This window comes from Polypterus senegalus, chromosome 18 (assembly GCF_016835505.1).
Source record: "Polypterus senegalus isolate Bchr_013 chromosome 18, ASM1683550v1, whole genome shotgun sequence".
NCBI classification, from domain to species: domain Eukaryota; kingdom Metazoa; phylum Chordata; class Cladistia; order Polypteriformes; family Polypteridae; genus Polypterus; species Polypterus senegalus.
Genome location: NC_053171.1, coordinates 42620049 through 42635487, shown reverse-complemented (window position 1 = coordinate 42635487; position 15439 = coordinate 42620049). Strand labels below are relative to the sequence as shown.

Sequence of the window (15439 nt, the reverse complement as noted above, 5' to 3'; positions counted from 1 at the left end):
AATCAAAAACAGAATTTAACAGATTATTGTTTCTAATAGCTAATGTATGTTTCATTACATGTGATGTAGATTTTAGAAAGGGGGAAGCAACATAATCTCCATGTGTTATGGCGGTGTTTGACACATTAATATCTTGGAAAAAGTCTGAATAAGTTCATAAAAATTAATAGCAGGTTCATTACCAAAAAAACTGCTACTGCATTCAAGATAGTTTGCATTATGATTAGCTAGAATAAGAAATAATTATGATAGTTCTATTCTCTAACAGGTTTTTATTCTTTCTTTGAAAAAAATCCTTTAACTTCCTGTCTTTTAAAAATAAAATTGTGGTCCTCTACAATTCTCCAAATTAAAAGAAATTAGTTCAAAAGACCCTAGACAGAATACATTTTTAAATGTTTTATATTTCTCATTGCTAAGAATTGATTCATTGGTGTTTAAAATTCAGTCAGGTTCTTGTAATTTAGAAGATAAAATACCCCTATTGATTTTTATCACAAGGACATTAGGGTTTTTAATGTGCTGCAAGTTTAACAGCTCAAGCAAAGGAGCAGGAACTCTCAGCAATTATGCAATGCAAAACAGATGGCTCATTACTTAGACGTCAAGAGAATATATTCAATTGATCACTTACCATTTTATAATGAAACATCTAGGCACCACCCACAGAACCACACAAAACTGCACAAAACACGGATAGGATTCCTGAACATGGAAATGAAAACAGTAAGACACTTCACATTTTTGATATGGAGTGGAATTAAAAGAATTGGTTATTTTTGATCTAATTAATACCAGTTCCCTGGCTATAATGTGTCAATATACAATAATAAGCTGCAAATAAATTTCAAATTAAGTTGTTAAATAGGATATTGTTATACTAATAGGCTGATAATGAATGTTGTTTTTTATAGTCCAAGTATTTAAAAATAAAAAAAAGAATGAATACTATATTTTGACAACTTGGACATAAATCAGAACAAAGTACTCACTGTCAAAATATACTGCATGTATATAATTTTACATGGCCTTTAGCTACACCTACAAGGCAAAAAGGTATATATAATAAGCAATAGCATTAGACGTAGTAGTGCTAGTATTGCTGAATTTACACACTAGTGTTACAAATGTGTATGAACAGGGTAAGGGATGGAAAATATGCATTACTGGTATGGAAAATTGTGATAATTGCTTAACTCTTTACAAATTAGACTTTTTATTTACATGAAAGCAGGCTACACCTTAAGATCTATTAATGACATAGTCAGCACAATCACAAAATAACAATAACAGAGGTGTCTCTTGTCAGTCAAAATGGACACTGGCAGCAAGTCAAAAAACATTTAAAGATGATGAATTTTGTCTCTATGGCACAATGACATGCCATAAAAAAGAAATAAAAAATAAAAAAAAGCAGTTTGATACATTGTGCCAGACTGTGCCATCAAAGAGTAATCACATTAAGCTACAGCAACTTTTGCAGAATGCCCAAATGGTATATTCTGGTATTTTTTACTAAAATATGGCTACTATTTGCAAAACCTATTTCATATAATCTAATTTAGTTATGATGATATTTGATAAAGCTCAAATTTCTTTCCCTCCAGTGCAAACAGAACAACACTATGAATCTTAATCTTGGACAGTATCGAGGTCAGCATTGATACAGCGCCCTCCACAATTATTGGCACGCCTGGTTAAGATGTCTTCTAAGGCTTCTAATAAATTATTTTTTTTCCCACAAAATATAGGCTCACAACACAAAAAACTTTAATTGAAGCACATTAAGAAATTAATTTTTTATATGAAATCATGTGTGCCACAATTATTGGCACCCCTGCTGTTAATATTTCATTCAACCCCCTTTCTGCCAACAAGACAGCACTTAATCTTCTACTATAACATTTCACAAGGTTGGAGAACACAGAGACAGGGATTTTTGTATCAGAATTCTGATACAATTCCAGTTTGTTTTATTACAAGCTGCATAAGGATGATCAGATTGGACTTTAAAGATCATATGATTCTTTCCATGTTTCTCTCCATACAATGTACATTATTTACTATAACTATCCACTACTGACAATATTAAAAAGTGTCTGATAATAAAGATAATTAAAGAAATAGATAAGAGGAATGTTTAACATCCTTTAGCAGAGATGTCCAAGTGCATGGAAATTTTTTTTTTAAAGAAATAAGATATTGATTTAGTACAATGCATAAGCAGTTCATAATTTCTGCTTCTCCAACATAACCACATATTTGATTTTCTAAGAAATTTTATTCAAACATTCAGATGCCATAAAAACTAGTCAAACCCAAAATCATTACTATAGTAATGAATTACAATGTTTATCATGGGGAGGAAAAAATTACAGATAAATCTTAACATCTGCCTTCTTAGCAGCTTTCACCTCAGTGCCACATCAAATCCCTGCTTAACTGTTACCACTTCAATCATATAAAGCACAGTTTACACTTTATCATACTATTTAAGGAGTACCAGTCTAAATCATGTGGATATTCTTATGATACCAACTTTAAGCATACACTTTCTCCCCCCATCCCCAGATATCCTGAATATCTGTACTATATACTGGGGAAAGTGTTTTCTGGTTTGAAATGCTTTGTACATAAGCAACTCATTATCGTGGGCAAAGTATTGGTTAAGTAAGAAGAGTAGAAAAATGTGCCTCTACATGATGTTTTAACAGTTCTCTATCAATTTGCATTGTACTAAAAAAAGCACACTTTGCTACCAATCAATTGATTTTCTGTCAAGAGTCTTACAATAACAGTTTCCTCTGGTAACATAAGTAATACTGCAGTACAAAAACGTTTTTTGGCAATTCACCACATAATCCATTAGGTAGGTTCATTTCCCATGTGACATGTAAGGTCACAATTGAAATTCTACTTACCAATAAAAAAAATGCAGTATTCGAAACAGACAATGTTCATGCAAATACACTTAACTCCCTTTGCCAAATAATCAGATTATTGATACTCGCTTTTAAATTTGAAGGCATCTCTATAAAATTAATAAAATAAAAATTTGGGAGCAGTTTTTGTTAAATGTGCAGGTGATTTCTGAACTTGTATGAAACTGTACAACTGACACGTATTTACTGAAAAGTTAAACCAACCACAAAAATACTCCAGGAGGTGTACAAATTAGACTAGTCCTAAGTCACTTATAATTTTTTTCAAGATTTCTGTCACCTACTTCCAAATATGCAACAGAAAAGCTTAACTTAACTAGAATGTATTCTAAAAATGCAAAATATCAGTAATCAATCATTCTAACCTAGTGATACCCTTGATACTGAAGACTTGTTTTAATATGCAGGAAGGCCAATCATTTAAGAGTATGATGAGTGAATAACTTTCATACACCTTAAAATGTACAACCTGACATCCTGAAGGATTGCTCAGTCTAAAGTTAAGCATTTTGTCTACAGCAGGAAACCATTCCCATTGTATGGATACAACTCACACAGCCTACTAGCTTCCTATATAGGCTCTTGATCGATAGGCTTTCAGGATTCACTTATGCACATAGGCTTAAGCCTCTGTAACACACATTAGTTTTATTCTTAATCATTTGTTTATTTGGACAAAGTCCAAAAATGCCATAACATCAATAAATTATTTTTACATTTTGCGGTTTCTAATTTAGGTCTATTCTATTTCTGGTAGTTAATCATTGTTGTCATATTATGTATAAACAGTATTTTCTCAGAAAAGGTAATCACACATCCATTTTCTAACTAATTAACCCAGTCCAGAGGTGGCAAGAGTCAGCGGCTATCCCAATATGACTGAAGCCAGAGTCAATCCTGAACTCACATTACAACTATACAGGTTTAAGACAGGACCATTTTGAGTTCCCAGTCAACCAAACACACCTATCTTTGGGATGCGGAAGGAAAGCCAAAATACACTGAGGAAAACAAAAGCAAAATAAAGAATGTGTAACATGACCACTGGTGATCCCCTGTGAATGAACTGCACAAAGTGCTCTTAAAACTAGTCATAAAATATAAAATAAGAAAAAAAAATCTTGACAAAAACAGATCATTGAAACATATGTGTTACCAGGTTTTTTTAAAAAAAAAAAAAAATAGAGGTCTGGTCCCCCCAAAGTAAACATACAGTTTTTAATGTACTTTCAGATTTAACTGAAACTTGAAGGATAAATTTACTATATTACATTAATAAACACAATATGGTTGTCACTACAGGACAAACAACAACAACACGTGTGAAGTCAGGATAACCTAGCATGCCCCTCTGTTCTGAAAATAATAACTATCAATTTTAAAGTTTGCATTATTACAATTAATTAAATCTTGAACTCTTTACTCTTGTATCAATGGGTAAAACGACACCATGCCATTGGAAGCTGACAAGATTTCTCTTCCTCTACTCAATAACCCTGAAAACAAAGGGGCCTTCAACATGCTAATTATAACCTTATACTAGGCTCACCCGCCTTTTAAGGCGACTGACTTTTAAGTTGACCACTTCTTAAGGCAATTCAATATGTAGATCAATTTGATATTTTATACAAACTCATTAATTTGGTTATATTGCATTTGAGCGGTATTACTTTAATACTCGTAGTTTCTGTTATTTTTGTGATGAAATTTAAACTTTTTTTCTATATTGAGGTCGCCCTTTTGAACCCCCCCTGATATTTACTACGCAGTGAGGCATTTGTACTCCATCAACATTAATTATTTCCAGAGACATAATTTTGTCAATTGTTCCAGCGCATCGCGCACAAAAGCAAGGGAACGATGGGAGCACCAGAACTCTGCTCACATCATGTCGCTTCGTACAGCAAGCTGCAAGTAGTAAGTCTGTGATAAGCGGAATACTGCTACGCTTTCAACTCACGGGACGGAAGGACAATCCTGACAGCTTTTATATAGTAAGAAAGAAGAAGAAGATATCGCACAGTCTGGAGTAGAAAATCATCTTTTACCTGGAAAAACGAAACTACAAATCCCATTGTGCACTGCAAAATGGACGGGGCGTGTGTGAAACTCCGCGCCTGCGTAGCACTCACGGGATGGAAGGACAATCCCTACCACTTTTATATAGAAGGATAACAAAGTTACACAGTCATCACTATAAAATATTCACAAATAAATTATAAACAAATTCATATTTTTAGGTTCCTCCAATGACTCTCTTATTTTATTTTAAGAACTAGTCTGTTTTATTATATCTTGGCTTACAAATGTTTACCTATTTGGTTACTTGTTTGCTCATCACTTGTGATAATCTGCAACTGCAGCTCTGCAGAATACACAAAGTGGAGCATTGTAAGTAGCTCAACATGCAAATCAAAAAAAACTTTTGACAGTGTGTGTGTGTTTGAATGAACCCCAAAATAGATTAAGCTCACACAAAAATACTGATTTGCTTTTCAAATAAAAGTTTAAGGAGAAGTACAATCATTGAGAAAGAATAGTGATTATACTTAAGTGGGATCAACTATAGTAATTTGTTAAAAAATAATTTTATCAAAAAAAGTCATCTACTATAATTAATGCCATAATGACTAAAGGCTCAGTTACCTTGTGTACATACAGGCAAGATTACTCTGTGAAAAAGGTTGGTAGTTTAAAAAGAAATATAACCCTTAAGACACAGGGTATGTTGTACATGACTAAAGCAGTGTTTTGAAAGTGATTATACATGCAGCATTTGTGAAACTCTAATGTATTCTCTACATTTAGCATATCATTATTTTAAGAAAATAATAGCAGATAAGTGGTTTAAAATGAAAAAAATAAATCTGTCACCTAGTGACATATGAAAAACAGTGAGCCAATCAATTGGCCTAAACTGCTCAAAGAAAAGTTGCATTAATATTCAACAGATGCTTCACCATGGCACACAATATTGACAACACATTGACTGCCATTAACTTCATATTTGCATTTTAACTCTAAAAGAAAGGATACGTGGTGTGCCCTCTGTTCTACAGACAAGATACAGGCATGCAGCGATCACATGGGTCATTTTTCTGCCCCTTGTTAGGTGTTTGCTGACAGCCATTTTAAAGAAGTTGAATGCTGTATCCAGGCAATGTTGATTCAGCTGCAGCTGGTTTCCCAAGTGGTGAATCTGCCGCTTACCTGCAATATCAACAGCAGCATTATTAATCTACAGAATCATATCAATCTTTATAACTGTGAATAGACAAAAACAAGCAAAATATTACAGGTGCCATAAATACATTTCCACTAGTAGAGAAACTACGATTTCAGGTTTGGATGGGAATGAAATATAATGATAGGCCTTTTTGAAGTGAACAAATATAAAATTTAATTTGGGAAAAAATCATCACATAAAAGTTTATAATACTGCACGACCAAGTCAGTTCAAATGTATTATAATGGATAGAACTGCCAATATCATAGTGGGCTTGCTCGAAGGAAATGATAGTATGATTCTTCGGAGTTAAATTTCTACCTAATACATGATGTCAATAAGTGTCTTAGAATAAAGATGGATTTGAGTAACCGGCTACCTGTTGCATAATAAATAAAAGCTTTCTTAAAACTAAATTAGGCAACAGATTCCAAACTACTTGGTTGAGTAATGGTATATGAATTATTGACATTATGTAACAAACAAAAAGTGTAATACCTATTTGTAGTTCTTTGAGAAGTATTACAGATCCTGTTTATAGATTTTTCTAATATTTAATTATGATAGAACTGCTGGGTGGTAAAAATACAAATATTTAAAGACAAAAAGGAAAAACATTCCACTCTTGACGCCTATGGCTTACAACTCATCTTATAACAAAATTTCAAATAATCTTTTTACAGGGTAAAAAAGAACATATTGTTGATTTGGAAAGAAACATTTCAAAAGGTCAATACCAGGTTCATAACTTCGCAATGGAACATACTGTGCACCAAAAACAACTAGCTTAGCATCCAACATGTGGAACAGAAATAGAGTGTTAATAAATACTGTTGTATTGTAATAAGAATACTAGAAATATAATAATAAATAAATTATAATAAAAGCATACCAAAACCAAAACTGAACACTATTAGTTCCCAGAAAAAGTGGCACACGAGTTGGCACTCAGTCATGCAATTTGAGATACCCAGTAATTTTCAATCATGCAAAAAGACACAGTAAAGTGACAAGATGAGCAACTGTTTGTTGGCAAGTCTGACAACTACAAGTTGTGTAATGTGACATCAGGTTTGCCACACTGTAAAAAATGTTAAGGAATGGTTTAAGAAACATTACTAAGAGTTCAAGGAGTTGCCCTTGCAACTGGCACATCATTACTGGTACTCCACATAAGCCCCAGACAGGAAATAGTTGTTATAGCTGAGCACACATCACTTTGAATCAGAAAGCATTTAAAGCATTTTGACTCAAGGACAACATCCAGGTAAACCACAAATAACTACAAAACAGAATTTAGTCCAAAAAACCACAAGAAAGATTGAGGGTAGGTACTAGGCAGTATATCATATTACTCGAACAAGAGCACAATTATATGTGAATTTTCCCTTGGGATTAATAAAGAATCTATCTATCAACATGTCTAAGGCAATGAGTACATTTTAAGTTAATTTTACTTTGTTCACAGCCCTTAATACAATCTCCTTTGTCCTTGTACGTTGATCTTAAATTCAACTATCACTGATGAAGTGATATTTTTTTCAACATCAAGTGACTCCGTGAGAACCCTAACTACAAAGAGGACTATTTCATTTATGTTATGTAGAATGCCCAGAGGGGACTGGTCGGTCCCGTGGCCTGGAACCCCTGTAGATTTTATTTTTTTTCTCCAGCCGTCTGGAGTTTTTTTTCTGTTTTTTCTGTCCACCCTGGCCATCGGACGTTACTCCTTTTCTATGTTAACTAATGTTGTCTTATTTTAACTTCTTATTTTGTCTTTTATTTTTCTTTTCTTCAGTATGTAAAGCACTTTGAGCTACTTTTTGTATGAAAATGTGCTATATAAATAAATGTTGTTGTTGTTGTTTTTTGAACTAAAATATAATTCTCATAAAGAAAAATCTTAAGTAGTACAGACCTAGTCTGAACACTTTGAATTTTCAGCAAATTTTTGGATTTCCCCAGTTTAGCTATTTACCACTCAAATCTTTTTCCTTCACTCAGCATCTTTGGATGAGGACAACATCTTTTTCATATTCATCAGACATCATCTCCAAACACATCTTCTTTGACCTCTTTCTTGACTTTGTCCCCTCCGTCTCCACTTTAGTGCACCTATTCACATAAATCATTTCCTGCCTTTCACTCCACATGCCCAACCTAACCAAGTCCTATTGCCTCCACACCACATCTTTTTTCCTTTCACATAGTGTAACTTTATTTATCGACCTGGTCATGCTAGAGTACCTTCATATTCTGTTTCCATTGGCCAGGTCTCACTCCCATCAAGCATACTACTCCTCCCAAAGATTTCAAGAAATTTCATAAATAATTAGGATTTAGATGAAAAAGATAAATACTAAAAATATTTACAAGAAAAATATTGGTTATAAACATATTTATCCGAATGTCATCAAGCATATATAACCATGAAGAAGTTTTATACTATAAAAGCTTATAATATTATAAGATCCATCAAAAAAGGAAAAGAAATAGGTATTTGGTCCATCCTTCAAACAGACCACTATGTATATGTATGAAAGGGGCTATACTTTTCACATCTTTCAGAAATGTATCACTTTGGTGAATGTTCACCATTAACTGAGCATACAATTATGAAACTCTAGTCTTCAAAGCATAAAATATTTTTTCAAAAATTTTCAACTTTAATTCTAGAGGGATCTATAATGGTAAAGTGGCAAATTGAATAATCCAAGACAACCTATCCTCAGCAACATCCTCCCACTTCTCCAAGGAATTCCCAGGCTATCTGAGAGATACAATTTCTCCATCCTTGGTAATGATAAACTCAAAAGGAGCCGGTCGACTCAAAGTAGCTACTCTGATTCTACAATACCAAGCAATACCCAGTGTGCTGTTCCCAGTACAATGATCACTAAACTACTGATGCTATGTTAATCCATTGGTCTATCTCACAATTGTCTAAATTCCCCTCCCAAATTGAAAAAATCAGAACACCCTCACTGGGAGCAGCTGCTCACTCCACACCAAAAAGTTGAACACTTTTTTAATAAAATAGGCTCAGGAAAGAAATACAAATTCTAATCTTCTAAAGCAGACAGCAGTGAACCACACCAATGTGGGATAGAGATCAACAGCAAGAGAAAATTATCATCATCAAAGAGAAATATGCAATCATTTGGTAATCAAACTAGACATTGTCCAAGTCTTAGCTGTGCCTTGATATCCCATCAATGAGAATGAAACTCAAAAACAAAAGAGGACACAAGATATACCTTTGGCAGGTGTAGAAGAATATTTCAGACAAATTTAAACAAATAAATAAACAAATATGCAAATAAATGTATTGTGAAATGTGAAAACACAGTATATTTATAGATTATCAGTAATGATAATAAAAATTAAAATAAATAACATTTAATTTTATCCAAATTATTCAACCATAGGCAGAGTCCCATGTCAAAAATACATTGTCTCAAATGAGTAACGAATATGCAAACCCATCTTCCACTAATCAAATACAGGGTCCAAATGGTACAAATAGGGATTCTGAAATTCCATAGTCCATAAGCACTCTTCAAAAAGATACCACATTATTATGCATTATACCTCAAATGTACAGTTCAACTAATGAACAGAGTCTGTGTTTTAGGATCCCTCTGTAATTGGAATACATCATCTGCTAATGGAAGAAAAGGTCAATTGATCATGAAAGTACTGCATTAAGGACAGTTTGTGAGTTGTGATTATAGAACTCAGACTGACCACAGGCTCTCTAGATACACTAATAATGCAGGCTTAGATGCAAAATAAATTCGTACCAGATATAGGCATGGAGGTGCAATTATGCATTCATATGCAATTTAATGCCAATAATTTAAATGTCAAGCAAAAAGGACAATAACATAAATCATAACCCAGCAAGTCATCAATGTAGATGATTAATTATGTTTATAAACTTTGAGACACTTGGTAATAAGTATTAAAAATGAAAATGGTCCTGATAAGTAAGCACCAAATTTTAAAGTGAAATGAAATACAGGAAAAAATGAAAAAATACCAAAATACAGTATGTGAAATATATGTACTAATGGGAATAAAAGTCAGTGAGACTGAGGTTTGAATTTTATATACTGTAAAGTCAGCTTATTACTTTAGTCTTTATCTTGATAGTTAATAATGATTTAAAGTATCAGATAAATATCACATTATTGATAAAGTTGCTATTAGTAATTACTATTGATAATAACTTAAGGATGCTTGTGTTCCACTTATTAAAATTAAGGACTTCAACTGCAGTTCATTAAATACATTCAGCAATCAGCATGTTAAGAAAGCTAATGGTATTTGATAAACATTAAATTGGTACTTATTGCTAAATAGAATATTGTGCATTTTCTGTACTTCCAAATAAAATAAAATTTCATCAATTTACAATTCAAATCAAATTACAATTTTATATTAGACTAAAAATTTACTGTTAACAGACTACAAGTAAAAGAAAAACTACAGATGCTGATAAAAATAGAAAGGCAAAGTTTGTATTTTTAGGTTTTAAGTTTTCAGAAAGCGTACTACAAATAAGGTTAGCGTTTCACATAACATACCATTCTGCAGGGTCTGTGCTCTGGATTCCTTTCCAAGACTATTATGAAAACCTGCTCCCAGGGAGGGTGCCTTTCCTGAACCTGTATAAGCATAAGATTTAAATAATCACAAAATGTTTACAAGGAAATTTACATAAAGTTAGCACAATTTTAAAAAGTACTGTAAATGTTGTGTTTTTAAAGCACTACCAGTAATAATGAAATGCTTCTTATTATCTACACATATCATAAATATTGCATTTAAACATAATATACTGAATGCTACATGGACATTTTAGAGGGAACAGCAGCCCTTCGGTGACAACATCTTTGGAACAAACACATGTCATTTAAATCAAGAAGGATGGCAGCATGTTATATTCAGTTCAAAATATTTCATATTGAATAGTGATTTTATACAGTAAACACCACCTGACTGTGCTTTTACATTTATGAAGCTACAGTAAACTAAGCAGGTTAACTAATTTGCTGAGAATCAAATAAAGAATCAGAGGTTCTGATAGCAGAGTAACTAAAAACCAAACAGTAACTGGCGTACAGAATGAAACTAACTTGAACTCATCTGTATATACAATCTCTGTGGTAACATATGGCTTCAGAGGCACAGTTTTAACTAATCAATAAGGTTATCCCCTTTTTGCCGTATGAAGCAACAAAAATGGACAAAAAAAATTGTGTCTGTTGATAAAACAGAATATGTTTTATGCTGCAAGAACCTTTTAACAAAGAGGATTTCTTAAAGTGTGGCTGAACTATGGATCCTGCCTTTAGCATGCAAGGGCTAGAATATTTCACAAAAAAAAAAAAATCTTAAGTGCAAGTGTCCATCCTGAAGGGTCTTCGTGAATGCAGGCTACATATGGAAGTGTAAGATATTGGAGTCAGCTTTGTGGTTCAGTCTGGTTTATCTGATATGATACATACAACCTTTCATTGTCAAAGGATATCCAAACATGTTGTCATTCTCTAGGGCATCATTTTGTATCTTTCGGCACATGGGCTAAAAAGAAAGTGAATTCATTCAGTCCTACAACCAAACCTCCTCTTCGCACTTGTGGGAGCGCTATTCTCCCCCAATCAGTGAGTCATCAAGTTATTTTTAACTTTAATTGATCTCATTGTTTAATTAACTAACTTTTTTCGAATGTTTTAATTCAGAGAAGTAGATCAATGTGAGATATACACTTATAAGAAATTAAGTATCATTTGCACTTTTGCTATAACTCTGAATGCTTAATTTGTATTGTCATTTTCTTTGTAAATCACCTTTTTGCATAGAGTTTGTTCTCATACATGGTATCTGAACACTGACAATTAATGATGGTGAAACAGACACCGGGCCATACATCACTGAACACTATAGGGCAGCAGCCACTACATTCTTACACATATGTGCACTTATTAGGAAATTAACACCTGAATAACCAGAAAATAAAAAAATAACAAAACATTTCAAACAAAAATTCAAAAGACAGAACTCATCCACATCTAACACCTACAAATGCTTGCTTTACTCAGTAAAAAATTAGCACAACTAGATTTAATTCCAGGGTTGATGTAAGAAAACATGGAAACTGAGAAATGACAGCTTGCTTCACTGAAGTAGAAGTCCAGTGACTAGTAGAATTTGTTTGGGATAAAAACCTGACGGCACAGGGCTTGTTCCTGTGATTTGTGACTAATTTGGCGTATTGGTCAAACGCTAGCAGAATACACACAATTCTCTTTTGCTGAAATCATATATTAATGAAATCAGTCCACTAATAAACTCCATAAGCCCCTATTTTGGAATGCCAGCTACTATAAAGACACAGCACACTAAGAACCACAGGAGAAAACAATAGAATCTCAAGCATGGTGTTTAAGTACAAAATATTTGCTAAATAAAAAATACTCTAACCGAATCTTTGCATCTAACTAGGGATGATCTCTGTATAGTGGGTAGCTAAATATCAGAATTATATCCTGAGTCATACAACAATTCAAATGACTTTTTTTATATGTCACATTCCACCAGAAAATTCACGGCTCTGATAAACTGCAACAGATTTAAAGCAAACAACAGTAACATTTAATAGAGAAGCACACAGAACACATGTTTGAAACGTGCATCTTCAGGGGTCTGTGTCCTATGCAGGTATGACAAATAATGGTAATAGATTGTATTTTGGGATGGAAAAAGAGACATATATGTAGACATATATGTAGACATATATGTCTAATAACATACAGGACTTTAATCAAAAACCACTACACGTCAATACTATTCACATGTAACAGAGCATTGAAATGTCCAAATCCTGCAAGCAATTTCTTAATCGTGGTGCAGACTAAAGGTGACCTCAGACTAACGGGCTAAGAGCCACTGTAATATTAAAACTGAATGATTTCTTTGTAATGGCTTAAGAAGGCTGCTTCCTCTCTCCATTAACTAAGTGGAGCAAATGGTATTATTTTAAGAAAGCCCAATGCCCCAGTTACTAGAAAGAATATATATATATATATATATATATATATATATATATATATATATATATATATATATATATATATATATATATATATATATATATATATATATATATATATATATATATATATATATATATATATATATATATATATATATATATATATATATATATATATGTTGTTGCTGTGCTTTCTGAAAGTAGGCTGTTACTGTACTTTTGAAAGTTATAGGATTAAATATAAACTTTTGTTAAAAGTAATGTTAAGATGCAAGGGTTTAATAATGCATCAGTTACACCACATTTTCACTATATTCAACTCCTGAATCTGTATGGACTCTTACTTTTTTAAACATTGTAAGAATTTCAGTTTCAATACCTAAATCTAGAAATTAAAAAAAACTGAATTTGCTTATGTGGCTAGAAATTAAAAAAAAAAAAAAAAGGGTTTGTGTTTTTTTTTTTTTTTTTTTTTTTTTACAAAATATCTATCTTTCTTTAAAAAAATACACTCTAAAAATTTAAAAGCTGAGTAGGCTACAGTGTCTCTATAGCTATTGGCAAAAAGGACCACATAGTGAAACAAGGAGCTTAATTAAAAGCAAGAATGAATCACTTATCCATACATAAGCCCAACTAAAGTAAATCACTGAGCCACAGAAACCCAAAAGCATCATCAAGAACACAGCAGGAGCTAGCCCTGGATATGATACAATCTAATATACAGTATATTCATATACAAATCTGCTTTCATAAATGTACCTGAAAACAAGTTAATGGAATGTGGAAGGAAAATTGAAACACCGAAAACAAAAACCCAAACAGACAATGTCCAAACTTCACCCCACCGTGACAAGGTTGGATTTCAAACCCAGTATGGTGCTGTGAAGCTGTACCAGAGTTTGAGATCATCTAATTTAAATAATGTTATTAACAAAGTATATTAAGTAAATTATTTTATGAAGAAGTAGGAAAAAAACACGAGTAACTGGGTACATTTTAAGCAATCTTGGAACTGTCAACAGATAGCCACAAATCTAAAGAGTAAGGATCTGTAATATCCAGCTCAGCACATCTAAAATACACCTTTTGAAAAAAAGTCAGCCAATCTTTAAATATACACAGCAAATAAGGCATTTTGCAAGGTTAACAAAGTTACAATTAAAAATAGTGAAAAATTACTTTTTAAATTTAGGGTGCTTAGACAGATATAGTTGTACACTTTGTGAAAAATGTAATTGACTAGGAGAGGCTAGCCTTGAGCATTTGAAAAAAGAGTGACCAAGCAGGATGGTCAAATGTATAAAAATATATTGATAAGAATTTCTTAAACTTATTTCAGTACTCATTTTTGATGGTATTGATTCTACAGCCTACAATATTGGCAAATTAACCTTGTAGGCTACCAATGGCTATTGTTAGAGTTGCTGCCAAATTTTCACTTAGAGGTGTTAATAAGATGGCAGCTTCAGCAGTATTGGGGCCTTTACTAGCATGCTTAACTGAGAAAGAAGATGGCAGTCAGCACAGGGTCTGGAAATACTTCACCTTGGTGACAGACAGGAACGAAAACTGCAAAATGTGTAAGGCTGTATGCAAGATCTGCTACTGCCAATACCAATTAAAGAGGCTAACACAACCAATTTAGCCAAACACTTAAGGAACCAACACACAGGTCAATAGCAGGAATTTCGAATAGGTATCTTATTAAGAGGAGATGTCAGACTGATATAGAGATCAGACGCTATATCGAAAACATTGTAGAAAATATAATTTTAGATTCAACTGTCCCTCAAAATAAATAATCTCATTTTAATAACTGGAATAAAAAGGTTACAGTGTGAAGTAAGCATTACAAAAAAATTACCTGTGCCAACCAGCATGGCTAAATGATAGTAAGAAAATTTAAATTTTTACATTATTTGCAGTTCACCAATGTGTGTTTTATAACATAAATAGGATACACACCCTATAACTCAAATTAATGACAGTTTTACAAGTACTCCACCCACCATGCATATTCTTGTACTGCACAAATATAAATCACTGTTATACATTGTACTGAATATGACATATATACCTGTATATACACTCTATGTACAGTATGGTGTTCATTTCATCATTTTTTTAATTTTAGAATGTGTATCTTATTGTTGTTTTTGCACCACTGCCACTATTTAAGGAGACATTCAAGTGAGAATTTAATTGTGT

At 32.7% G+C, this 15439-nt stretch overlaps 1 protein-coding gene across 1 annotated transcript in view; it reads right to left on the bottom strand.

The window, feature by feature from the left end:
* brf1b (BRF1 RNA polymerase III transcription initiation factor subunit b) overlaps window positions 1-15439 on the bottom strand; it is a 319216-nt gene that overhangs the window by 242325 nt on the left and 61452 nt on the right. The window contains exons 3-4 of the mRNA XM_039741834.1: window positions 10758-10838; window positions 5979-6152 (exon numbers count right to left, since the gene is read on the bottom strand). Coding sequence (XP_039597768.1) covers window positions 5979-6152; window positions 10758-10838 — 255 coding nt within the window. The remainder of the gene's footprint in view (window positions 1-5978; window positions 6153-10757; window positions 10839-15439) is intronic.